The sequence below is a fragment of the Dryas octopetala genome, chromosome 6 (assembly GCF_963921425.1).
Source record: "Dryas octopetala chromosome 6, drDryOcto1.1, whole genome shotgun sequence".
Taxonomy (NCBI): domain Eukaryota; kingdom Viridiplantae; phylum Streptophyta; class Magnoliopsida; order Rosales; family Rosaceae; genus Dryas; species Dryas octopetala.
The window spans coordinates 20,253,990-20,280,829 of NC_141371.1; the positions used below are offsets into that span (position 1 = coordinate 20,253,990).

Below are 26,840 nucleotides of genomic sequence, written 5' to 3' on the forward strand. Positions count from 1 at the left end.
GCCGGCGATCTGCCTTTTTCGGCGGAGTTGGAATGCCAAACCACCCAAGCCTTCTTCCTCTCGACGTCCTGAGCACGATGGTGTGCTCGGATTTTCCATCTGATCAGCCACGGCGGCAGATCGAAGCCACAAAGGCCGCGGCTTCTCCGCCGGCAATCTGGCTTTTCCGGCAGCCATTTCCGTCGAGTCAGGTACTAATATTCTTCTCCTCATTGTACTCTTCAATGCTATGTGTTTGGATTGGACCAATTGCTGATGAATCAAAAAACCCCAAATCGAACCTCATTGTGTGTTGTTGTAACTGTGTATAGGGAACTTTAAGCCTACATTTATTGATTAAACAGTTTCAGTTCGTGAAACAGTTTCAGCTCGTGAAACAGTTTCAGCTCATGAAACAGTTTCAGCTCGTGAAACATGAGTTTTAAATGAATTTTGAATGAAATTATGGTTCTGAAATATGATGAATCAAATTTGCAGGTAGAAACAGATCGAGGCAGTGGCGACTGTCGTGTACTCGTCGCGCGTGAGATGATCGGACGACGTTGTATTGTTGGCTACTCCTCTCATCTCAATGGCTTATTGTATTGTTATTGTTTTTTTTTTTATAAGGTTGCTGTGTTCTTTTTAGTGAAACGGAATTCAGTAAAGGTGTAACTGTTTTAGTGAAGTGTAATTGTTTTAGTAAAGGTGTAATTGTTTTTTAATTAAGGTGTAATTGCATTTTAGTCGAGGTGTAATTGTTTCATCACTTAATTCAGTTTCAGTAAGTGAATTCATAACTGAATTCTTCAATTTAGTGTAACTGAATTTCTGAAATTCAGTTTCAGTGTAATTGAATTCTTGAAATTCAGTTTCAGTGTAACTGAATTTTTGAAATTCAGTTTTAGTGTAATGAAATTCAATTTCAGTGTTTGATTTTAGTTTTAGTGAAATATTGAGTTTTAGCAAAAATTTCAATTTCAATTTCAAAAAAAAAAAAAAAAAACTGTTTCACCAAAATACAGTTACAGTGACGTCAGCATGCGTCAGCGCGCGTCAGCATGCGTCAGAAGGGTAATTTAGGATTATAAGTTTTAGGGGGTTTTGAAAGAGTTTCTAGATGGGTGAGGGTTTAGACAAATTTTTTTGGTGAGTAGGGTGTTTAAAATTAGGCACTACATATATTACCCAAAGAAAAAAGTATGAATAAACAACCACCTATTAGTCTTTTGAAATTATTACTCAAACGCCAACTTCTTCTTTTGATTTATCCAATTTTATGAAATATTATTTAAAATCTTTTTATTTTGTAATTTAATTCAAGTTTTTTATAATGTTAAGAAAGGTTAAATTAGTCATTTTAAAAATTTATGTAAAAAATTATTTGCCACATGTATTTAACAGTATTTAATATTTTAAATGACATGAAATAGAAAGAACAAGAAACTGGAGGACTAAATTTAGTAAATTAACATAGAGAAGTTAGAGAAGCTTGCTTCACAAATCGATGGAGAAGAGGCAGAGGTGTTGGAATTGAATCCTTATACCTGCAAGCTATCTAGAATTTCCAGCAACACACAAAAGCTGAAAACAGTAAAGACCAATGCAAAGGAAGCAGAATTGATTAATTCTGATGTATTGATATTTTCTTAGAAAAGCATTACAGCTAGTCTAGTGGAAGTCCACCGACACAGAGCAACGAGTCTACCTAATAATTAAAGTAGAATAACTTTCATATAGTTAAAGCAAAACATATAAATCCTGTATTTAATGTATCGTGTTCTTTTCTCTTGCTTTCCACGAAGCTTTTACTTTGTCAAGGACTTTTTCGGACATTGATGGAGGCGGACTTAGAAAAACTGATACTCTTATTTTAACTCTTAGTCAAGAAATTTGTCAGACGTGCCGTAGAGGATGGATTTAGAAAAAGTGGGGCTGCAATAATATATAGGGCCCTCCCTAGTATATATCTATATATAGGTTAGCACTGCTCTTGATGGTTCATTGCTCTTACGCATAACCTACTTTATACAATTTAAACTTTATGGGGAGAACCATGAGAGCTGTTTTACTTGTCAGGTTTCTGACTATTGCAACCATTACTTTTAGTATTGGCTTATGCAATGGAAATCTGGGTGTGCCTTGCAACGACAGTGAAAAACAAGCACTTCTCATGTTCAAGCAAGATCTTAATGATGCTGCAAATCAACTTCCATCATGGGTTGGTGAAGAAGACTGTTGCAATTGGACTGGAGTTGTCTGCGATAACTTCACCGGTCACATTCGTGAGCTCGACCTAAGCATCTCTTGGTTGGGTGGTAAGATAAATCCTTCGCTTCTCAATTTAAAGCATCTCAGCTACTTGGACCTAAGCTACAATGATTTTGAAGGAATACAAATTCCTAGATTCTTTGGTTCTCTGCAAAATTTAAGATATCTTAACCTCTCACAAGCAATGTTTGGTGGAAAAATTCCTCCTCAACTGGGAAATCTCTCAAGTCTACGCGATTTGCGTCTTGATTTCAATCATTTGGAAGTTGAAAACCTCCAATGGATTTCTGGTCTTTCTCACTTGGAACACTTGGACATGAGTTTGGTAAATCTTAGCAAAGCATCTGATCATTGGTTGCAAGTAACAAACATGCTCCCCTCTTTGGTAGAGTTGCATATGTTCGACTGTGGACTTCATCACATTCCCCCTCTTCCTATCATTAATCTTACTTCACTTGCCGTCATCGATCTTTCTTAGAACAACTTTGCTTTTTTGATGCCCAATTGGTTTTTTGGTCTTAGAAATCTAGTTTCTCTTAATCTCTATCATTGTGGTTTCCATGGTCCAATTCCTATCACTGATTTTCCAGTTGTAAATCTTTGTGAGTTGATGGATCTTGATCTGTCAATGAACAATTTCAGCGGAAACGTATCAGAAATCTTTGGAAGTTTGTCTGTTTGTAGTTCAGGTCCTCAAATAAAGTCATTGTCATTAAATTATAATAATCTTTCAGGTCATCTAACAGAGCAGGTAGGAAATTTGAAAAATTTAACCTTCCTTGATCTTTCTAGTAATTCAATATCAGGTCCCATTCCAGCGTCCCTAGGAAATCTAGAAATGTTGTCATTTTTGGATATTTCTGATAATTCATTAGAAGGTGTAGTATCTGAAGTTCTTTTTACTAATCTTACAAGATTGGAGTCCTTGTTTGCAAATGGAAACTCATTGACCCTGAAAATTGGTGGAGATTGGCTTCCTCCTTTTCCACTTCACAACTTACTTTTAGATAATTGGCATTTGGGGCATGAATTTCCTACCTGGCTTCGAAGACAAACAAAATTACGGATGTTAAGTTTATCCAGTACAGGAATTTCAGATACTGTTCCGACTTGGCTGTGGAACTTATCTTCTAGTTTAAGTTATCTGAATCTCTCACACAATCAATTGTACGGGGAGATTCAAAATAAAATAGTTGCTTCAGCGATTGATCTAAGCTCTAACCAGTTCAACGGTTCCTTACCTCTCGTTTCCTCTTCAGTATTCTTCCTAGACCTTTCCAAATCATCATTTTCTGGATCAGTGTTCCACTTCTTTTGTGATCAGATGGATAGACCAACACATCTACTACTCCTCCATCTTGGACACAATCTTCTCTCTGGAAAAATTCCTGATTGTTGGATGAATTGGACAAACTTGATAGCCATAAATTTAGAAAACAACAGCTTCAGTGGGAATATTCCAAGCTCCATAGGATATTTGCAATTCCTTGAATCATTGCACTTGCAGAATAATCACCTATCTGGAAAATTACCACTATCCCTGCAAAACTGTACCCAATTGTCTGTTGTTGAGCTTGGCGGAAATGAACTTGTCGGAAACTTACCAACATGGATAGGGAAAAGCCTTTCAATTTTGAAGGTTCTTGACTTTCGTTCAAATAAGCTTCAAGGTGACATTCCTTACGAACTCTGTGATCTCGGTTATCTCCAAATCTTGGACCTTGCATATAACAATCTGTCAGGAATAATTCCAAAGTGCTTCCACAATTTCAGTGCCATGGCCACCTTGTCAAAATCCAATGAACCCATGTATATTATTACGAACAATTATTTGAAGGAACCTTACATGGAGAATGTGATCTTAGTGACAAAAGGCAGAGAAATGGAGTATGACAAAACGTTGCGTTTGGTTGGAAGCATTGATCTTTCAAACAACATCATAATTGGGGAGATCCCTGAGGAACTGACCAACCTCATTGGCTTGCAAACTTTGAATTTATCAAATAATCTTTTGGCTGGAAGAATCCCTTCAAACATCAGTAACATGAGAAGTTTAGAATCTCTTGATTTGTCGATAAACCAACTTTCTAGTGAAATTCCTCAAAGCTTGGTGAGTTTGACATTTCTCAGTCACTTGAACTTGTCCTACAACAATTTGACTGGTCACATTCCAGAAAGCACTCAGATTCAAAGCTTTGATCAGTTTAGTTTTATTGGCAATAAGCTTTGTGGACCTCCACTGAACCAGAATTGCAGTGCAAATAGGGAGATACCACCAACAATTGGGGAACACAGAGGATATCATTTACTTGAAGACAAGTGGTTCTACCTCAGCTTGGGACTTGGATTCGCGTTCGGGTTTTGGAGTATACTTGGTTCGCTGCTAGTAAACATGCCATGGAGTGTTGGTCTTTCACGAATCCTTAATAACATAGTACGTAAACTTTATGGTGTAATTGTTGAATATATTTAGCTAGTTTTTGTGCTTCTACATATAGAGTGAGCTTGTTCTGTTTGGGCTTGCTAAAAGGAAATGTGCATTGTATTTTATTGTACCCAAGGTTACCCTTTTGTTGTCATGTTTTTATTGTGTTAAAAGAAATAATATTTTAAAAATAAAGCTTTTTCACACTTTTTTTCATCCCTTATGAAATTGCAAGATTTGCCACTGAAATAACTTCAAGTCTCACTTTACTAATTTATGAAATTGTAAGATTTACTAATTTATAAATAAATAACTCTTCATAGTGACAGGGAAGATCAAGGCATGCATTAATATAACTCTTCATAGTTGTATTTCTAGATTCAAAGTGAGATTTCTGTAAAATGATAAAAGCATCTCTTTATGTTATTATTGCTATGCTTGAGCAGATCACAAAAACCTTTAGGCTGAATTCGCATGAACGGAAGAAATTTTTTCATGGCTTGAGAACAAATGGTAAAATGTCTACATTGATAACATGCTAATGATATGATTGGGAAAATTTGGTTTTATTCCACCATACTCCCAAGTATGTTTTCACAAATGGAATCGAAGAAAAAAGAGAAACCAGCATTTTCCATTTGGCATGAGAATCCAGACAACAAGCGAATACAATATTATTCTCTAACCATCCAACTCAAGACTAGATACTATAAAAATTGTACAAAGCACAAATTTGTGTCCAAACTGATACCTAAGCTTGACATCCCTACTCTGAGGAGCAAATCTAACAACTTTCACTAAGGGTTGTGCGCCACCCATCCAAGGGTGTTAAGCAAATTGGCTAAAAGTGTAAAACTCTCAGGTCTATTTCAACGGAGCGAAAGCTAGCTTTTCAAAATCTGTCCGGGCACTCTGAATGCCTTTATTGATATCATCCACAAGCAACTGCAACCTAGAAATCTCAAGATCTTTAGCCTCCATTTCTGACTTGATTGATGCATGCTTCTCCTGTAACTCAATTATTTTCTTAGCAATACAATCAGCCTCTTCTACAAATTTTGTTTTCTCATGAATATGCTTCGCTATCTTACATTCAGCATCTTTTGACTCGCCCTGAAACCGTCCTTTCCTATCTTTAATAGACAACAATTCATTCACACGCCCACGTAGAACGGTAACATTGAATCCATACTTTTCCAAGTCTAGAAGACTCTCCAAAATGCTATCAAAAACATTTCTTGGGTCATCAAAATGCAGCGTGGATACCTTCTCCACCAAACTAGAGAATGTTACCATATTGCCAATAGCAAATCCCTCCCGATATTCCTCTTTACATTTTCCCAAAGGACGAAAATGTGGCTTTTGTGGCATTATTCTGAAAACTTCTAAAGATTCAATTGTTTTCCAAACTGGTGAGCACTTCACAAAAGGCATACTTTGATTCTCATCACGCACACAGTCACTGGCTGGATACCTTCACTGGCTATTTTGGGCAACGCTCCTATCAGGGTATGGCCCTATTAAAATAAACAGATATAGTCAAATTCTATCTAGGACAGAAAAATAAATAATATATAAAGTAGCTTACTTGATTCGATCACCCACGCTTGCCGAACACTGCACCCCTCCAAACCACATGGATAGAGGTCGGTCATCATCATCTATATTGTCAGACGCTCCAACAAGGGTTGCAGCTTCACTTGTCATGCACCTTGTTCCATTAACTTCAGCTGTATTTCTTCTAGAAGCATCTTGAATCTACAAAAATTCCAGATATGGTTTCAGTTCCAGAAAACACAAGGTGGATAGAATAACAAGAAATACTCTCTTTGGCTCTAATTCTTTCTCTGAAGTTGATAGACAGCACAGAGAAAAATGTTTAGCTACACAAATTTGTTGAACAATCTAATTGTCTGCTAATGGTGACAATACATAATTTTTATTTTTATTTTTTTTTAAGTTTGGTATTTCCAGTAATTTTTCCAAAAGTATAGTTTGTTCCATGGATGTTTTTCAAGTTGCTTCCCTAACACTTCTACAACATGCTCAGTTTATCCTTGTTGAGAGCAGCCTAATTGTGCTGCTTATATTACAACTTCTTCTAATCATTCACAGTGTTAAGAGGTTCCTTTGTTGATATGCTGAAAATGAATTTAAGTTGCACACTCTCAAACCTGTAGGATCAATCCCTTTGACCACACGCACAGCAACTTCATGAAGTGTCTGATCATTTATGACGTTTTCCTCAGCAACATTTCCTGATCCATTCTGCTCCTTAACTACAATTCACAAAGCATGGTAATCTATCTGAAAACTCATTGGTCTAAATAACAATTTGTGTTTTTTGGATAAGTTGGCTCATGTACAAATTTGCTGAAAATTTCAATTTGGTCCTCTCGTTCAATTTGAATAATGCCAACCAACCTTATATATTTCACCACTTGTACAGTAGTAAAAGGAGGATATGATGGGTTCAACTCATAATAGAGAAGGCAGTTCAAAATCACACCTTGTAGAGTGCGTGCAGTTGGTATTTCTATAACGTTTAAAAAAACAAAAGCCAAAAACCCTTAATTGATCTCAAGTTAACATGCACATGCCTCCCAATATGATCTCAAGTTCACATGGGATCACTTTTGCACCTAAATCCTCTAATTGACAAATACAGGATTAAACAAACAGAAGACGAAAGATAAAATTGTTACTGTGGATGTCTCACTCCATGATTATACCATGTCTGGAAAAAGAACCAGGCTACGGAGCAGGTTAGCCAAAATTGAATCACTGCCAAGTTCAGCTGACAAAACCTGGGTGTTAATAAATTATTTTAGATAATATCCAGTGTTGTCATTGTTGATAGCTTAAATCCCTAATGCTTCATGTCCCTCCTCTTTCCACAATATTTGAATATAAGGGCCTAATACATAGATTAGATAAATTATTAAATAGAATTTTCACTTTTTCTGTAAAATAGTTTTTTTACTTTTAGTTTGTGATTTGACTCATCAATCAAGTTGTGTCAAGCTAAGGATGACCCAGTCCCAACAGTCAACACCAATCTACTTTGCTTACAAGAAGTGACATAGCCATTCACTCCTCAAACCATCCAATTGAATTTACCAAAATAAGTTCCATTTTTTTTTTCTTAGAGAACAGAAAAGTTATAGTTCTCTATCTCAGAATCCACCAAGTTGGTTGAATTTTAATTGCTCCAATACCATCCTATGAGTTTTATGGGGTCATTTTTGAGTATATTCCTACCATGCTCTTTTCTTGTGCTAGATCATTTGTATTCTTCTTCTGATCTCTCATTAGCTTCAGTAAATCTTCATTAGGAAGCTGACAAGGAATTTCAGCCGGTGAACCGTCCTTTCCCTTAGCTATTGACCCTGAGGTGAGAAGCACTTCAGCTTCGTTACTTATACCCTCCCTTTGAACAATTTTTCCAGCAGAATCAACACCAATTTTCTTTTGTATAAGAAACCTAACCAATGCAGGTCTATTGATGAGCATATATATTTTCATTTGGCAAGAGACAGTGCACATATATACCTGCTTCTTGGGTCAGTCGGATTCCAACTTGAGACTTTGTACGTCTTCCTTTACTTTTGATAGGATGTATCCATTGACTATCTGCCTCACCATCTCTCTGTTGCTTAGTTTTCTACAATGATGAAAATGCTGATCAGGAACAATGGGTCACACAAAACAAAACCAAAGAAGTAGTGACTTGATCCTCATTGCCCATCAAGAAAGGGGAAATAGAACAACACACCATGGCAGGCAGTTTACTATGGATCAATTTTTTCTCACTAAATACTTAAGAAGTTGACCCATATGAAACAGTATCAATCCCACCCAAAACCAAATAACCCCAGTTTCATAGTAGTATATAGGTCCACAAGTGTAGAAACTCAATAGCTACTTGCTGTTGTAACCAATCATTTTGGTCCTCTGACAAAAAAAAATTTAGGTGTACAAGATGTGTGTGTATGCTCGCATGTGTGTGACCGATTCATGAACCAACAAACACCACTATGTCATGAATGGCACATCACATCAAGGTCAGGGATCTCTCATGTCAATAACTCTTGAACAGAGATTGTAAATTTAGTAAAGACAAACAAATAAAGGTTAAGAGAAGACATTCAACTCACAATTTCCTTTTCCCCAAGCAAGCTCTGTGTTTTAAAAAGCTGATGGGTAACAACAGGTTTTCTTGAGCGTCTTGTTCCTTTAGCTCCTCTGGTCATTGTGGCTAATTCATGAAGCATTTCTTTATCACCTGGCTTGTTTTTTTTGATTGACGTGCTTCAAGAGATAATACAATCTCTGAAGCTTTGTCATCCTTTAACTTTTTCAACGGACGTAACTTTGTAGCACTACCATTGGGGGCTGGCAGATTGATCACCCTGATGCTTTGGGGATGACTTACTGCTCCATAAGATTCCTCCTTAAATTGTTTGATTCAGGATTTTCCCCTGCAGCACCTGAATTTTCTAGTTGAGTAGCCGCCTCAGGATGGTTGAAATTGTTTTCGGGAAGCAGCACACTCTCTAACCCTTGCGGAGAATCCGAAGCCATCAATACTTCCTGGAACAAACCCGCATTAGCTACCCATAAATAAATATAATCCCTAGGAGACACTAACTAAACTTGAACTCATGCAAGCAGCTAAGGTTTTTGCTTTGACATACTTCATGACCACCAAACACAAAATAACTTATTAACGTTCATTACATCTGTACTCCATAGTAGGCACCATTCCATATATAAAAAGTTGAAACCCTCTCGATTCCCTTTGTGTGGATTGATTTCTCCACACATAGTACAAAACAAACCTCACTATAGATTGAGATTCCGCGACCCCCTCCCCCCTTCTCTCTTCCACCCACAAAAGATTAAATAGAAAAGAGATTATACCTTGGATCCACCAACCCATTTGCCATCTTTCCATTCCACAAGGGGTCTTATTTCTGAGAAACTAAGTTCCTTACCCTTAATCTCATGCTTGAAAATGATAGTATACATCCTCTCAGCTAGAACATTGGAAATGACACCAGCCCGCCAACAAAAATCATAGAAAGCATCAACTTTGTTGTGCAATTCATAACTTCTATCCGTATAATGAGAAGGGGGAGGGCGGATATGTCGGAAATCTACAGTATCTTTCTGAACCCTAGCATCTGAGTTCTCATACTTCACCAGAAATGTATTATCCTTATTTTCTTTTACAACAATTGCAGGGAACCAAGCATCAAATAAATTTTCTTTGTCAAAATTAACTTCTACGTCTGATCCTGAGCTGAAAATAGATCCTGCCCTTTGCTTTCAATAGAAAAGCCAAATCAGTTGTATCACAAAAGGTTAACCACATAGCATACATTTTCAACTCTAACTTCATAGGCAAAATTCAAAAACACAAAAAGCCTATGCAATCCACACGCAACAGCATTTATTTGTTAAGAAAAGAAACCTAAAAAATAAACTGAATAGAATACGCAAGAGGCTAGAATAATTCTTAGGTTCTTTAAGGATTGCACACATAAGTTCTGTAGTAATTATATCAATGCAATAGTTTACATTCCGTAATGAAACAGTTGACATCTCATATAGCAATCGAATGTCAATTGGAAATCAAATGCCAATTGGAAATCAAACTCCAGTTCAGATTACTTACTGTGCGGAAGTGTCTTGAATTAGTGTAACCACCTCGATGTTACGGCCTCGACATGCAGTAATCAACCCAGCTGCTGTGGAACGCAAATCACAACTTCTGTGCACGTTCTTGTGTCTCCAAGGTAAGGGATTTGCTATGAAAGTCAGATCCCAAGATTTCCACGATCCCAAAGCTCCCAGACTCTTTTGGTGAATTGTCTAAGGTTGAGTTACTGAAGAGTATATGCACGAGTGTTTATGTATAAGTCTACCATCAGACTTTCTCTTTTTCTTGTGGTTTCCTAGAGAGAGTTATCAGAAGTGTGGTGAGATTGGGTCTCTGTTTGAATTCAAATTCAAAGACCACAATCCTCATCTACCATCCTTATCTCTTAACTGAGATATGGGTTTTATCCAATAGTATCCACCCCAAGTGGGCGGATAATTATTGAAATTACATGACAATAATTTCAGATAATTGTAACAAGTTCAAACATACAACACTTGGAAGAACATGTGGTAATAAAACATCCAATGCAGCCATTCAGTTTCATAAAATATCAGATCCCACGTACAAAGAAATGCCATATGCCGTTCATAAAATCACTTAAACCCACATGTAACACACATGTACATAGATCAACACAACCCATCAATATCATATTACATTTCAATAACAAAATGCCGTGTCTAATTTATGAAATTAAGCCCAAGAATAATTCCCATCGGAGCTAACATCTGTAATTCATAGAAAATGTACATCCCTTACATGCATTAGTACAATCTCAAAAATCATAAAAACATAATGATACCGGAATCACCAAAACCCCACATCACCGTATCACCATCAACATGAATTAGCCCATTAAATTTATGAAAAAAAAAAAAAAAAAACCCAGATAAGGACCAAGCTAGAATACCTGCTTTTTGGGCCGAACCCACTGGCCATCAACCCAATTTTGATGACAAAACCTGGGTGTTAATAGCTTATTTTAGATAATATCCAATGTTGTCATTGTTGATAGCTTAAATCCCTAATGCTTCATGTTCCTTCTCTTTCCACAATATTTGAATATAAGGGCCTAATACATAGATTAGATAAATTATGAAATAGAATTTTCACTTCTTCTGTAAAATAGTTTTTTTACTTTTAGTTTGTGATTTGACTCATCAATCAAGTTGTGTCGAGCTAAGGATGACCCACTCCCAACAGTCAACACCAATCTACTTTGCTTACAAGAATTGACATAGCCAATCACTCCTCAAACCATCCAATTGAATTTACCAAAATAAGTTCCATTTTGTTTTGGCCTTAGAGAACAGAAAAGTTCTAGTTCTCTATGGCACAATCCACCAAGCAGGTTGAATTTTAATTGCTCCAATACTGTTGAGCTCATTTTAATATATAATTTTTATCCTGAAAACCTTACATTTTTGTCTATATCTTTTAGCATTTTTAGTACTTTACTTCTTATTTTTATTATTTAGTTATTTATTAGGTTCTATTAGTTTTTTTTTTTTTCCAGATTTTATTAGATTTTATTTATTTTTTTATTTTTATTTGTCCTTACTAATTAAATTATTTTTGTAGGATTCAATTGAGCTCAGCCCAAAGAACATAAAAGAAAGAAGGAGAACAAGCCGGCCCAAATTGGAAGAAAAAGAATGAAGATTAAAGCCCAAGGTCCGGCCCATTCCTTCAGGAAGCCAAACAGTCACAACGCCTCACCCAAAAGCTTTCCGCCTTACTCTTCACTTTGATTAATATTGGTTCCAGCCAATACAGCGTCGCCACGTGGCCAGCCCATTTCTTTCTTTCCTTCCGCCCAGCACACAGCCTCCCTTCATTTTGATTAATCAAACCCATCACCCAATTAGATGGCGACACGTGGGCAGGTTTCCCCTTCTCTCCCTTCAAACATCAGTAACATGAGAAGTTTAGAATCTCTTGATTTGTCGATAAACCAACTTTCTAGTGAAATTCCTCAAAGCTTGGTGAGTTTGACATTTCTCAGTCACTTGAACTTGTCCTACAACAATTTGACTGGTCACATTCCAGAAAGCACTCAGATTCAAAGCTTTGATCAGTTTAGTTTTATTGGCAATAAGCTTTGTGGACCTCCACTGAACCAGAATTGCAGTGCAAATAGGGAGATACCACCAACAATTGGGGAACACAGAGGATATCATTTACTTGAAGACAAGTGGTTCTACCTCAGCTTGGGACTTGGATTCGCGTTCGGGTTTTGGAGTATACTTGGTTCGCTGCTAGTAAACATGCCATGGAGTGTTGGTCTTTCACGAATCCTTAATAACATAGTACGTAAACTTTATGGTGTAATTGTTGAATATATTTAGCTAGTTTTTGTGCTTCTACATATAGAGTGAGCTTGTTCTGTTTGGGCTTGCTAAAAGGAAATGTGCATTGTATTTTATTGTACCCAAGGTTACCCTTTTGTTGTCATGTTTTTATTGTGTTAAAAGAAATAATATTTTAAAAATAAAGCTTTTTCACACTTTTTTTCATCCCTTATGAAATTGCAAGATTTGCCACTGAAATAACTTCAAGTCTCACTTTACTAATTTATGAAATTGTAAGATTTACTAATTTATAAATAAATAACTCTTCATAGTGACAGGGAAGATCAAGGCATGCATTAATATAACTCTTCATAGTTGTATTTCTAGATTCAAAGTGAGATTTCTGTAAAATGATAAAAGCATCTCTTTATGTTATTATTGCTATGCTTGAGCAGATCACAAAAACCTTTAGGCTGAATTCGCATGAACGGAAGAAATTTTTTCATGGCTTGAGAACAAATGGTAAAATGTCTACATTGATAACATGCTAATGATATGATTGGGAAAATTTGGTTTTATTCCACCATACTCCCAAGTATGTTTTCACAAATGGAATCGAAGAAAAAAGAGAAACCAGCATTTTCCATTTGGCATGAGAATCCAGACAACAAGCGAATACAATATTATTCTCTAACCATCCAACTCAAGACTAGATACTATAAAAATTGTACAAAGCACAAATTTGTGTCCAAACTGATACCTAAGCTTGACATCCCTACTCTGAGGAGCAAATCTAACAACTTTCACTAAGGGTTGTGCGCCACCCATCCAAGGGTGTTAAGCAAATTGGCTAAAAGTGTAAAACTCTCAGGTCTATTTCAACGGAGCGAAAGCTAGCTTTTCAAAATCTGTCCGGGCACTCTGAATGCCTTTATTGATATCATCCACAAGCAACTGCAACCTAGAAATCTCAAGATCTTTAGCCTCCATTTCTGACTTGATTGATGCATGCTTCTCCTGTAACTCAATTATTTTCTTAGCAATACAATCAGCCTCTTCTACAAATTTTGTTTTCTCATGAATATGCTTCGCTATCTTACATTCAGCATCTTTTGACTCGCCCTGAAACCGTCCTTTCCTATCTTTAATAGACAACAATTCATTCACACGCCCACGTAGAACGGTAACATTGAATCCATACTTTTCCAAGTCTAGAAGACTCTCCAAAATGCTATCAAAAACATTTCTTGGGTCATCAAAATGCAGCGTGGATACCTTCTCCACCAAACTAGAGAATGTTACCATATTGCCAATAGCAAATCCCTCCCGATATTCCTCTTTACATTTTCCCAAAGGACGAAAATGTGGCTTTTGTGGCATTATTCTGAAAACTTCTAAAGATTCAATTGTTTTCCAAACTGGTGAGCACTTCACAAAAGGCATACTTTGATTCTCATCACGCACACAGTCACTGGCTGGATACCTTCACTGGCTATTTTGGGCAACGCTCCTATCAGGGTATGGCCCTATTAAAATAAACAGATATAGTCAAATTCTATCTAGGACAGAAAAATAAATAATATATAAAGTAGCTTACTTGATTCGATCACCCACGCTTGCCGAACACTGCACCCCTCCAAACCACATGGATAGAGGTCGGTCATCATCATCTATATTGTCAGACGCTCCAACAAGGGTTGCAGCTTCACTTGTCATGCACCTTGTTCCATTAACTTCAGCTGTATTTCTTCTAGAAGCATCTTGAATCTACAAAAATTCCAGATATGGTTTCAGTTCCAGAAAACACAAGGTGGATAGAATAACAAGAAATACTCTCTTTGGCTCTAATTCTTTCTCTGAAGTTGATAGACAGCACAGAGAAAAATGTTTAGCTACACAACCTTGTTGAACAATCTAATTGTCTGCTAATGGTGACAATAGATAATTTTTTTTTTTTTTTTTTTTTTTTTTAAAGTTTGGTATTTCCAGTAATTTTTCCAAAAGTATGGTTTGCTTCATGTCCTTCCTGTCTTCCATGGATGTTTTTCAAGTTGCTTCCGTAACACTTCTACAACATGCTCAGTTTATGCTTGTTGGGAGCAGACTAATTGTGCTGCTTATATTGTAACTTCTTCTAATATATCATTCATAGTACGTGTTAAGAGGTTCCTTTGCTGATATGCTGAAAATGAATTTAAGTTGCACTCTCAAACCTGTAGGATCAATTCCTTTGACCACAAGCACAGCAACTTCATGAAGTGTCTGATCATTTATGACATTTTCCTCAGCAACATTTCCTCATCCATTCTGCTCCTTAACTACAATTCACAAAGCATGGAAATCTATATGAAAACTCATTGGTCAAAATAACAATTTCTGTTTTTTGGATAAGTTGGCTGATGTACAAATTTGCTGAAAACTTCAATTTGGTCCTCTCATTCAATTTGAATAATGTCAACCAACCTTATGTATTTCACCACTTGTGCACAGTAGTACAAGGAGGTTAGCCAAAATTGAATCACTGCCAAGTTCAGCTGACATAACCTGGGTGTTAATAGCTTATTTTAGATAATATCCAATGTTGTCATTGTTGATAGCTTAAATCCCTAATGCTTCATGTTCCTCTTCTTTCCACAATATTTGAATAAAAGGGCCTAATAGGCTAATACAGAGATTAGATAAATTATTAAATAGAATTTTCACTTATTCTGTAAAATAGTTTTTTTAAGTTTGTGATTTGACTCATCAATCAAGTTGTGTCAAGCTAAGGATGACCCACTCCCAACAGTCAACACCAATCTACTTTGCTTACAAGAAGTGACATGGCCAATCACTCCTCAAACCATCCAATTGAATTTACCAAACTAAGTTCCATTTTTTTTTTTTCTTCGAGAACAGAAAAGTTCTAGTTCTCTATGGCAGAATCCATCAAGTTCTAGTTCTCTATGGCAGAAAAGTTCCATTTTTTTTTTTAATTGCTCCAATACCATCCTATGACTTTTATGGGGTCATGTTTGAGTATATTCCTACCATGCTCTTTTCTTGTGCTGGATCATTTGTATTCTTCTTCTGATCTCTCATTAGCTTCAGTACGTAAATATCATTTGAGAAAAGAGACATAGCGGGGGGAGAGAGAGAAGAGGAAAGTGATGAGAGAAGAAAGAGAGAGACAAAAAAGAAATAAAATGGCAATTGACCAAATTTCAAAATAAGCCAGCCAACTGCAACTTACCTTGTTGTTCAATAAAATTAATTGGTGCACACGTAACACCCACCATGCAAGCAGCCCACTCAGCTGGAGTCAACGGAATGACATACAGTCAAACTAACCTAACTATTAATAAGACTAACTTGGTTGTTATATATTAATAATTATGATATTAGAAGTTAAAAATCATAGCAAAGATGTAGTATAGAGTAATTATTTCTTATATATATAGCACCCCGGCCACTACTATGATTTGCAAACTTTCCCCAATGTGAGGCCAAGCAGGTTCTTGAGATGCTTTACAAGAAGTGGGAGAACAGGGATGAGAACAAAAACAGAAAATGAAGTTCTCACCTCTGGATCTTCGGAAACTGTGGATTCTACTTGAGTAGCAAAGGTGCAATGAGAGCTGGTCTAGATTCTTTATCATATTAATTTAAGCATTTTTGCATCTCTCAGCAGCTCAGTTGTCCCAGTAGTTGGGGAAAAGGCTTGTTTGTACCATCTTCTTGAGTATTAGTTTTCCATAGTCTAATTTTGTATTGTATCCACTATTTTTATTTGATCTTGGATGTGCTCTCGATGGTATTCAAAGATTTATTAGTAGGTTTAACATTTGATAAAAGAGCTATCCATGTTTATAATTTACTTTTTATCATTGAAAGTTTCTTGCTACGGGCCATTAGTATTGTTGGCCAAAAAAAAAAACATGTAATTGTTTGTTTATTTTTGGTAAATGAATTAGTAAATTAACAAAATAAAAAAAAAAAAGCTCAATTACAAAAATCTCCCATGAACTATAGGGACTATTTCAAACGGGCACAAAATATTTCAAGCACGTTCACCAATTAACAAAAGGCTTATTCGCTAATTTGCCTCCTGAAACTAACTTTTTTTCTCACTTTGCTCCCTTAAAGTTAATTCTTCTCACTTTCTTCTCGAACTTTACAAATGATTCATTTCGTCAACTCCATCCATTAGTCCATTAAAAAAGCTGACGTTGCGCCTATGTGGATGGCCATTTTGGTAATTTACTAGACTAAAAAGGTGAGTGAGACTGACAACTTGCCAAATGGGCGCCACGTCAGAAAGAAGAAAAAAAAAACAAAGTAGTAAAAAATTGAAAACAAACTAAAAGAATAAAAAAAAATATAAGGGGGGGAGGAGCAAACCCCCCACCCCGAGCCTCCATCCCACCCTAACCCAACCCCAACCCCACTTCACTGCCCCCATCTCTTTTTCTCTCTTTCTCGCTCTCTCTCTCACTCTCTCTCTCTCTCTCTCTCTCTCACTTTCTGCTAGAAGCCATTGAAGCCACCGTGAGCTTTTATGCAGGAAATTTGAAGCCAGGTAGAGACAGAAAGGGAGAGGGGTAACTGGCGCGTGAAGGGAATGATTTTGGGTGGCGGAGAAGGTGGAGGAGCATATGGTGGAGGCGCGAATGATGGTTTGGATGGGGAGAGCTTGGTGGGTGATTGAGGTTATGGTTTTGGAGAATTTGCAGAGAGAGAGAGAGAGAAAATGGGAGGAGGGGTCGCCGGAGGTATTGTGGTTGGGGTTGGCTAGTGGGGAGGGTGTGAGGTAGGAGGGTGGTGGCTACATTGGTTGCGGGTCGCCGAGGGAGGGATTTTGGGTCCTTTTTTTAAAATGTGTTTGTTTAGTTTTTTTTTTTTTTTTTTAATTGAATTTTTTTGTGATTTTTTTTTTGTTTAGTTTACAAATAATTTTTTATTACTTTTGTTGTCCACATAGGATCTTACATAACTAAAAAAGGATCCCACATGTGCCACTTCAGCTCTTTTGACAAAATGGATGGAGTTGGACGGAAATAGTCTAATAAGAGTCATTTGTAAAATTTGGGGGCAAATTGGAAAATTTAACTTTGAGGGGGCAAAGTGAGAAAAAAGGTTAGTTTCAGGAGGCAAATTCATGAATAATCTATAACAAAAACCATCATAAAACGTATTTCGTCAAGGGTTCCATGGGCTGTTAAGTGCCAACGTGTTGACATAGTTTTTTAGATGATGTGGCGAATTTTTTTCGCCCAAAACTTGACACCGGGATCTCCATGTGTCAAATTTTGGGTGGGCTTTTTACGTGTTTAGGGTTTCATGTTTCAAATTTTGGGCAGGAAAAATCTGCCACATCATCTAAAAAATCAAGTCAACTTGTCCATGTTGGTATTTAACAGCACCAATGACGAAACCATTGACAGAATGCATTTTTTCATGGTTTTTGTTAACTGGTGGACACACTTGAAATATTTTGTAGTTTGTGGACCTGTTTGAAATAGTCCTCATAGGTCATGGGAGTTTTTTGTAATTGAGCCATAAAAAAAAGGCCAAAAACCCAAAAGAACATAACAGTGTACATAATACAAGGCTACAAGCCCTAACAATATGTTTTCACGTAGCTACAAGAAGGCCCCGCTTGGTATTGCTTTTTTAGACTTAAAATCACTTGTTTTGACAATTTTTGACCCAAGGCCTATTTGGTTAAGAAATGAAAATCAGCTTTTTTTCAAAATTCCAGCCCATTGGTAGAGATTTTAAAAAGCTACCCAAGGGATGCAGACCAAGAAAAAGTAAAAAGATCGAGATAGCAGACCAATCAGACCAAAAAAAAGTAAAAAGATCAAGATAGCAGATCAATCAGACAAAAAAAAAAAGTAAAAAGATCGAGATAGCATACCATGTGATAGCAGCTCTTAAAACTTGAAGGCCTAGATCGTTTGATGCTTATAATTGGATTGGATAGTATAAAGAAGATGAAGATGAAGATTAACATCATGAGTATACAAGAGCAACTCAACATTACATAAACTGAGGAAAACCACATAAACCAACAGCCAAACTAGCACTAACGGCTAGAAGCCACTAACGGCTACAAAGGACAAAGACAGAACAAGTACAACTCCCCCAACAGCTAGATTAGGAGGATTTGAACAAAAAGTAACTCTGACAGAATACATATAAATATAGATATTCCAACACTATCCAATCCAATCTTAAGCATCAACAACGAGGTTTAGAGTTCTTGCATCTCTCTATAACTAAGTTCTCTGTTTCTATCAATGGTGAATTAGCTCGTTATATTTCTAGCAATCGTGGACTTAGAACATGAGACCACTTATCCCTCTATCTCTTTGCCATTACAATGGAAATGCTTTCTATCCTTCCTCATTCTAACATCCAAAGCTCTCCCCTTTTTAGATTACTTTGGAGATGTGATGGGGTCAATCTTGACAATTTATGTTTTGCTGATCACTTGTTTACGTTCTGCCATGGGTATTTGCGCTCTATCCATACCCTTAAATCAGCTGTTGATGAACTCCTATGCAGTTCTGGTCTTCTTACTAATCCTTGTAAAAGTCACATTTTTCTATCAGGTGTTTCGGATTCTCTTTGTGGTCAAATCATCCCCTTGTTTAATCGACTCCCCCCCCCCCGATGAGGTATCTAGGTGCTCCAATCATTACCTCTTAAGTTATGTATTGCCGATTGTGTTGCTCTCATTGATAGGGTTGATTCTTAAATCAGAGCTGATATCCTCGGCGGTTTGCAGCCTTCATTTCATTGGATATTGAGCAGAAGATCAGACCCTTTCTTTGGTCCGAAACGCTCTCCAACCAGAATAACTCCAAAGATTCGGGAAGAGGTTTGTCTTCCCAAGAGTGAGGCGTTTAGGCTTGAGATGTCTGTATACCTGAGAACAAGAAAATATTCTCTGAATATGTTTTGGATCAGGTATATAAAAAATGAGATATCTTTATAGGTGTGTGAGAATTAGGATCGCAGAGTTCTTGTTTTGTAATAATTGACAAGATGTATAAAAGTATAAGACTTGCAACCTCTAATTGGTTCATCTTGTTCCATGTGGAGACTCAACCCAGCTACCTGCATTCTGCTTTTGAACGCGCTTCTCTTTCATAATTTTCCTAAACTCGAGTGCACTGTCCCATACTCCTCTTTCGCCATGAATCTTTGAAAGTGTTGAATATATTGCAGGATGGTCATTTTTCAGTTTGTCAATATCCTTAGCAGCAAACTCACCAAGTTGTATATATCTTTGTTTATGAAGAACATGAAAAAAAATTAACATCTTAATTTGATTAATGAAAACCTCTATGATTTACTGAGGGGTTGAAGGTATGTTGAGGCTCAAATGAATAGGTGACACCCAATAAGTAGTGACAATAACATTTGTAGATATTTTGGAACCTTTTTTAGTAAGTTGCACTAGGATATTTGGGAAACAATTTAACATGTTGAAATTTGTTTTGTTTTGTCAGAATATTCAAGGAAGAGAAGGTCAATAACGAGCTTCAAAGGTACATGAATCGGGCTTTTCCTAACATCAAGAACATGTGCAAGACCCATGAATGTAATCTCAGAATGAGTGCCTTCACACTGGGAGTAAACCGAGTTGCATGCGCCACCCTCTTAAGGGGTTGGGAAGCATGAAGAGCTTCTCAAGTCAGCCTGTTGCATTTCATTTTCCCCTTACATACAGTCATAGCAAAAAAAAAAAAGGGCAGCTAGGAAGCCATTCTTACATACCTCCAAAATTCTCTGTTATCTTTTTTCACAGTCGTGGCATTTTTATCAGATTTTGCATTCATTAGAGGGGGTGATTTATTAAGAAAATTCTGATCTTGTCAAATTCACAATGTATCTGGCAAGATAAATTGGTAGCTGCTATTCTTATATTCCCATTAATATTGTTGTTATCATTTGACTTAATGATTGAAGTACCCCATTTTGCATACCTTAATGCAGATCTGCAATTTTGTTAAAATTAATTGGTCAGTGATATGTAGCCACTCTTCGTGGTCCATCTTTGGCTTTGAAATACAGGGGAGGGAAGATAAGCTTTCAAATTTCGAAGCATGGGCTTCCTCCCTACTTTCTATCTATAAGACCATTTTCAGAAAGGGAAGAAACAAGAAACTGAAGTACCAAATTAACAAGAATTACAGAAAGAGCTATTAGATAGGGCATCGCTTCCATTGCCATCTCTGCTTCATTGAAAATAGCTTGCGGTTCACGTCATGCCTCTAAGAAACAACAGCCCCAACCCAGACCAGCTCGTTCACTGGGGACCAAAGAGGCCACCCATGTTGTTGCTCTGGATGTGGAAGCTCAAAATGCTCTTAACGTAGCTGCAAAACAGAAGTTAGAGAAGCTTGCTTCACAAATCGCTAGACGAGAGGCGGAGGGTGCTGTGTCTTCTGACTATAAATCAAAGCATGGCTTGGATACAGAATTGTCTGTGATGAAATTCACTGATGAGCAGTGAAAAAATGATCTGAATATGTTTTCCGAAGATGGCAAGTTGGAGTGGGATGGTATCATAATTATCATTCTAGCAGGTCCTCTAATTGGTCTCTGTGATTTATAACAAATTTAAAGTCGTGTTTCTATTACAATTTTCATGTGTTTTATGTGGGATTCAAGTATAGGAGTAATTGGGCATGGATAAGGAGATCACATCTCCCAGAGGCTAAGATGCTCAAAGGTTGGGTTCCAAACCTCCATCACTTCAAGCACTTTCCCTTCTTATTTCTTTGAATTATGCATCTATATAGGACCATATTCTTAGACTTCGTTAGTGAACTACATTATGTGACAGACTGATATGATAATTAGTGTTGTGTCGATTACCAACTAGTCAATGGCGTAACAAGTGGTTCGATAATTCGGACCAAAAATGTATTCATCTAGCATTAGTCTGCATTAAACATCATCTTAATTTTAATTAGAATTGTAAATCTTTTCCTGCTTGAATTATCTTATATGCATGACAGGGCTGTTTGTGACATGAATTGTAAGTCCCACAGCCACTTGATTGAACATGTTGTGTTGTGATATGATAAAAGCTAGTCATCCTGCACTTAATGTGTTGTGTTTTCTTCTGCTCTCCACCAAAATTTAACCTTGTCAAGGACTTCTCCAGACATTGATATATGGAGGTGGACTTAGAAAAAGTGATACTCTTATTTTTGTTACTATTCTAGTCAAGAAATTTTTCAGACCTGCCGTAGAGGATGGATTTAGAAAAAGTGGGGCTGCAATAATATATAGGGCCCTCCTTAGTATATATATATATATATATATATAGGCTAGCACTGCTCTTGATATATGGTTCATTGCTCATACACATCACCTACTTTATACAATTTAAACTATTGCAAACATTACTTTTATGGCATGTTTACTAATGTGAGGGTATAATGGGAAAAAAAATAAGGAATTGAATTCTTCCAAAATAAGGAATGAGAATACTATCCCCCACCCAAAAATCCAATTCCTCCAAAATAAAGAATTGAGTTCCTGATATCATGTGGGCCCTAGTAAACACATGAGTCATCCATAATCGGAATCCAGTTCCTTATTTTGGAGAAATTGGATTCGGATTACGGATTAGTGAACATATCATTAGTATTAGCTTATACAATGGAAATCTGGGTGTACCTTGCAAAGAAACTAAAAAACAAGCACTTCTCATGTTCAAACAAGTTCTTAATGATATTGCAATTCTATTTTCATCATGGGTTGGGGAAAGAGACTATTGCAATTGGACTGGAGTTGTTTGTGATGACTTCACCGGTCACATTCACTAGCTCGACATTTGCAATTGGACATACAGCTAGGAAAAAGTTTGCAAATCAATAGAGGTAATAACAAATACAAATTTAAGAGGAAAGGAAAGAAAGGAAGAAGATTACAATTGTCAGTTATGTATCTAACCCACTTTACAGAAATATTCAATTAAATTGGATCTAAAAGATTTTGACACACATGGATAAATTGGATATTTCATTCTTGTGTGTGTGGAGAAATTGGATATTTCATTCTAACCCGCTTTTAATACTGTAAAAAAAGGACTAAAAGTCTTTAAATGATACAAAATTTGACTATTTTTTTCAAATTTTCTGATTTAAAGATTTATTCATACTTGAGTGGATGAAATTATTTTTCTCTTTTATACTTGGTGAGTTTGGGGCGGAATCCAATAAAACAAAAACACAACTAATTATATCAGGAGACCTCAAACTCAAGACCCTGATACAATCATTTCAAACAGTATTATGGGTGAGATTGACCAGAGTCATGACTTTAGATTGATATATGTATAAAATTCGATCCCTTTGATGTAAAAGAAAAATGATTATAATTGTAAATGAATTGGAGATAATATGTTATTCTGAATTAATTTTGAATTAATTTAGATCGGCAATAAACAAATTTAGTGTTAGAGCAACATGAACTCCCAATATACAAAAACAACAAGAGAGGCATAGACCAATAAACCGAGTATGACGGTATGGATAAAAGCATACATAACAAATGGTTTGTTAGTGTGGACTAAAACTGGTTGTCCTATAGCATTACTCTGTATTATATATTATGTTAATTCTAATTAGAATTGTATATCTTTTAAAGTTAATGATTATAACACCCAATTTTGGGCTTGCGCTTCCTGTGCAGCCCTAGTGATTTTTCTGTTTTCCTGTGCAGCCCAGTTTTCTCTTTGCCGGCCCATTTATTTTTCTTCCGGTCCACTGTTTTCTTTCAAATGCCATTTTTACCCTTATTGTTATAAATCGTTATTTTTGAATGCGCGGGATCATAGTTGCTCTGTGCCTCTGCTCGTAAAACTGAGCTTCGTTACTCGATCAATCAAGCTTTGTGTAGTCGATCTGGTATGGTTTTTGTCTCTCTCTCTGTCTGTCTCTCTCTCTCTCTCTCTCTATCTCTCTCTTTCTCTCTCTCGGTTTGTGCTTCATCTGGTATGGGTTTTGTATTGTTGTTTGATTTCAATTTCTGTATTTTTTGAATTTTAGATTGATTGATTGAAGATTTTCGATTCAGAATCTGTTTGTTTTTGGCTCTCTGTCTCTCGGTTTGTGCTTCATCTGGTATGGTTTTTGTATTGTTCTTTGATTTTCGATTTTTGTATGTATGGAATTTTACATCGATTGAAGATTTTTACGTTTAGAATCTGTTTGTTTTTTTGTTTTGATTAATGATTTTAGGGTGCGGCTTTTGTTTTATTTTTTCATTGTGATTGTTGTTGTTATTAGAATTGGTACTGTTTGAATTGTTATTGTTATTGTTACTGCATGTTCGTAACTTTTTAGTTTTGGTTATTTTTTTTGCTTTTTTAGGTATCATGGATTCAAATTTCGTTGCGAGGGTTATTTATTGTTCTCAGACTGTGGTTTTGCCACTGTCTGTTAGTTGGAGTTTTTGTGGTTTGTGCAAGTTGATTTGCACAAAGTTTAGTATGTTGAAGATTGGTTCGTTTGTGTTGAAATATGTTCTTGGCGGTCAATCTGGATGTGTATTCGCAGATGATCAGGACTTGAAGATGTTGTTTACTTGTTTGTCATTATTCAATGCACAAATAGTTGATATTTTTGTTACTGACAGTGGTTCTAGTAGCAATTCTTTGTGTTCTGCTGATAGTGGTGGGATTTCAACAAGTGATTCAGCAATTGTTGAAAATGATTATCTAGGGTGTTATAAGGCTGAGGCGGAGAAGGTTTATTTGACCAAGGCTTGGGAAGGGTATATTGAAGGTGTTGGTCAAAGATTTGAAGGTGGTGTCATCGAGTTTAGGGAGAAGTTGTGCAAGTATGCTATTGAGATGGGTTTTAAGTTTGTGTATATTAAAAATGAAAAAACTCGTGTGTATGCTGAGTGCTTTAAGAAGCTTTCTGATGGTTGTCATTGGCATGTAAAGGCGTATCTTTGTAGAGTCAATGGTTGTTTTTACATTAGGCATTTGGATAATGTTCACACATGTCGTGGTGTGATTCGGGAAACAAAGTCTGAAAGATTGGTTTCTCGTATTGTGAAAAGTATTGTCGGTGATGATATTAGGTCTAATCCTGGGAAGAGGCCAATTGATATTGTGAAAGACATTAAAAATAGCTATGGTTTAGATGTGTCATACCGTACTGCCTGGTATGCTAAGGAGTTGGCAAAAGATGTTGTTTATGGTGATGACAAGGAGTCATACAAGCAGCTTGTTTGGTATTTGAAATCTTTGGTATTGAGTAATGATGGTACTGATGCGAAATTGCAAGTGGATGGTGAGACACAACGTTTTCAGAAGCTGTTTATCTGTTTTGGTGCTTGCAAGAAGGGATTCATGGCATGTAGGCCGATGCTTTTTCTTGATGGTACTTTTTTGAAAAACAAGTTCAAGGGCCAATTGCTTGCTGCTACTGGAAAGAACGGAAATGAAGGTAATTTATTTGCTTTTAATGTGATTGTTTTTTGTGAATTTGTTTTGTTTTCATTTTGATTTGAAGTGTTAAAACTGTCTGATTTAATTGCTACTGTCAGTTAGTAGCTTTCTTATAATGCTTTGTTTTTGCAGGTTTCTATCCTCTTGCCTTTGGAATTGTGGATTCGGAGACTGAAGATAATTGGACGTGGTTCATGGAAAGGTTGGCTGATGTTTTGGTTCCTCAAAAGCGGATAGTTACTTTCATTACTGATCGGAATGCTGGTCTCATCAATGCTATTGCTACTGTTTTTCCGGGTTGGCCTCACAGTTTTTGTTTTCAGCATTTGAAACGTAACCTTGCAAATAGGTATCCGACAACACACAATAAGTATATGCGTGAGAGGGTTTTATTTTTGTTCATGTGTTGTGCTTATGCACGTACTGAGGAGGCATTTAACTTATCTGCTGGGAAGTTGGAGGCAGAGGGTGGTCGTCCTGCTATTGACTTTTTGGCAGAAGCACCATATGAAAAATGGTCTAATGCGTTTTTTAAAGGTAACAGGTATGGGGAAATGTGCAACAATGTGTCCGAGTCATTTAATTTTTGAATTTTGGAGCTGAGGTCCCTCCCCATTTTAGATATGATTGAAGGCATTAGAACCAAAGTGATGGAGAATATGGCAAATCGAAAAATAGAGGCAGAATCGTGGTCTACTGAGCTTTGTCCTAATTTGGAACTGAAGTTGAGAGAGAGATCCAAAGTTGGTTTGCACTGGAAGGTGATTCGATCTTCATCTCATGTCTACCAAGTTGAAGGGAAGGTGACTGTGTGTGTAGATTTGGAAAAGAAGCTTTGTTCATGCCATGAGTGGCGTGTTTCAGGTTTCCCTTGTGCTCATGCTTTTGCTGCCATTCAGAGACATGGAGCTTCAATGTACAGTTTCATTGACAGTTATTTCAAGACGGAGTCTTTTAAGGGTTCTTATGAGTTTCCAATTTTTCCGGTTCCAAATATTTCTCAAGCATTATATGATTTTAGTCAAGATGCTATGATAGTTCAGCCTCCTATTACTAAGAGACCTTGTGGTAGGCCAAAGACAAACAGGGCGAAGTCTATAGGTGAAGAAACTGCTCGTGCCAGAAAGTGTAGTCGCTGCGGAAAACCTGATGGTCATAACCGGAAGACATGTAGAGAGCCAATTTAGTTTTATGGTTGCTCTAGGTTTTAGTAATAATGGTACTGCGTGACAGTTTATTGGTTTATAGGTTTTAAACAATTGAGGAAATTTTATGCATTGGCAATATGTGACTTGATTAATAGGAGGCCATTTGTAAATGATATTTTGGATAGATATTTTTTGTTACAGTTGCATAGTAACATTTTGTTACTATGTTGTTTTGGCTTTTGGAAATGATATTTTTTCATCTCTTAATTTTTGTTTATGTTATTCTTATGATTTTAAATTGTTGTGCTTGTTTTAATATGGTGGTTTGTGAAGTCCATGCATGTTTTGTGTTTCCCTTGTTACTGTTTTAATCACGTTTTTTGTTACTGCCTGGCAGTGGCAATTGCATATTGTTACTGCCTGGCAGTGGCAATTGCATATTGTTACTACCTGGCAGTGGCAATCACATATTGTTCCATCGTTTGGCAGTGTCAACCTGTTAAGCATTTTAAAATTCAATATAAAAAAGACAAAATAGTTCAACATAGAAATAAAATTCTGCAATATGTTTGAAACAAAAATACATAAACTT

General features: G+C 36.5%; 4 protein-coding genes and 2 pseudogenes across 5 annotated transcripts; 3 read left to right on the forward strand and 3 right to left on the reverse strand.

Annotated features, from left to right (window-relative positions):
• The first annotated feature begins 2,023 nt into the window (after window positions 1-2,023).
• On the forward strand, window positions 2,024-2,728 carry LOC147283142 (receptor-like protein EIX1). Its single transcript, XM_086246776.1, has one exon. The coding sequence runs from the start codon at window positions 2,024-2,026 to the stop codon at window positions 2,726-2,728; it is 705 nt and encodes a 234-aa protein (XP_086102902.1).
• Window positions 2,729-2,746: 18 nt separating this feature from the next.
• LOC147283143 (receptor-like protein EIX1) lies at window positions 2,747-4,885 on the forward strand. Its single transcript, XM_086246775.1, has one exon. It carries the CDS (start codon window positions 2,747-2,749, stop codon window positions 4,721-4,723), a length of 1,977 nt encoding a protein of 658 aa, XP_086102901.1. The 3' UTR covers window positions 4,724-4,885.
• A 398-nt stretch (window positions 4,886-5,283) lies between these two features.
• Window positions 5,284-7,765, reverse strand: LOC147283144 (DUF724 domain-containing protein 7-like; annotated as a pseudogene).
• Window positions 7,766-7,906: 141 nt separating this feature from the next.
• On the reverse strand, window positions 7,907-11,292 carry LOC147283145 (uncharacterized; annotated as a pseudogene). The gene is made up of 5 exons (XR_015122930.1): window positions 11,254-11,292; window positions 9,599-10,003; window positions 8,833-9,268; window positions 8,228-8,339; window positions 7,907-8,064 (listed from the first exon to the last, which is right to left on the reverse strand). The product of XR_015122930.1 is annotated as an uncharacterized LOC147283145 (transcript).
• A 2,215-nt stretch (window positions 11,293-13,507) lies between these two features.
• On the reverse strand, window positions 13,508-14,014 carry LOC147283146 (DUF724 domain-containing protein 1-like). Its single transcript, XM_086248369.1, has one exon. It carries the CDS (start codon window positions 14,012-14,014, stop codon window positions 13,508-13,510), a length of 507 nt encoding a protein of 168 aa, XP_086104495.1.
• A 10,003-nt stretch (window positions 14,015-24,017) lies between these two features.
• On the forward strand, window positions 24,018-26,287 carry LOC147283147 (uncharacterized). The gene is made up of 3 exons (XM_086248370.1): window positions 24,018-25,098; window positions 25,233-25,637; window positions 25,722-26,287. Exons 1-3 carry the CDS (start codon window positions 24,018-24,020, stop codon window positions 26,285-26,287), a joined length of 2,052 nt encoding a protein of 683 aa, XP_086104496.1.
• The last annotated feature ends 553 nt before the right edge of the window (window positions 26,288-26,840 follow it).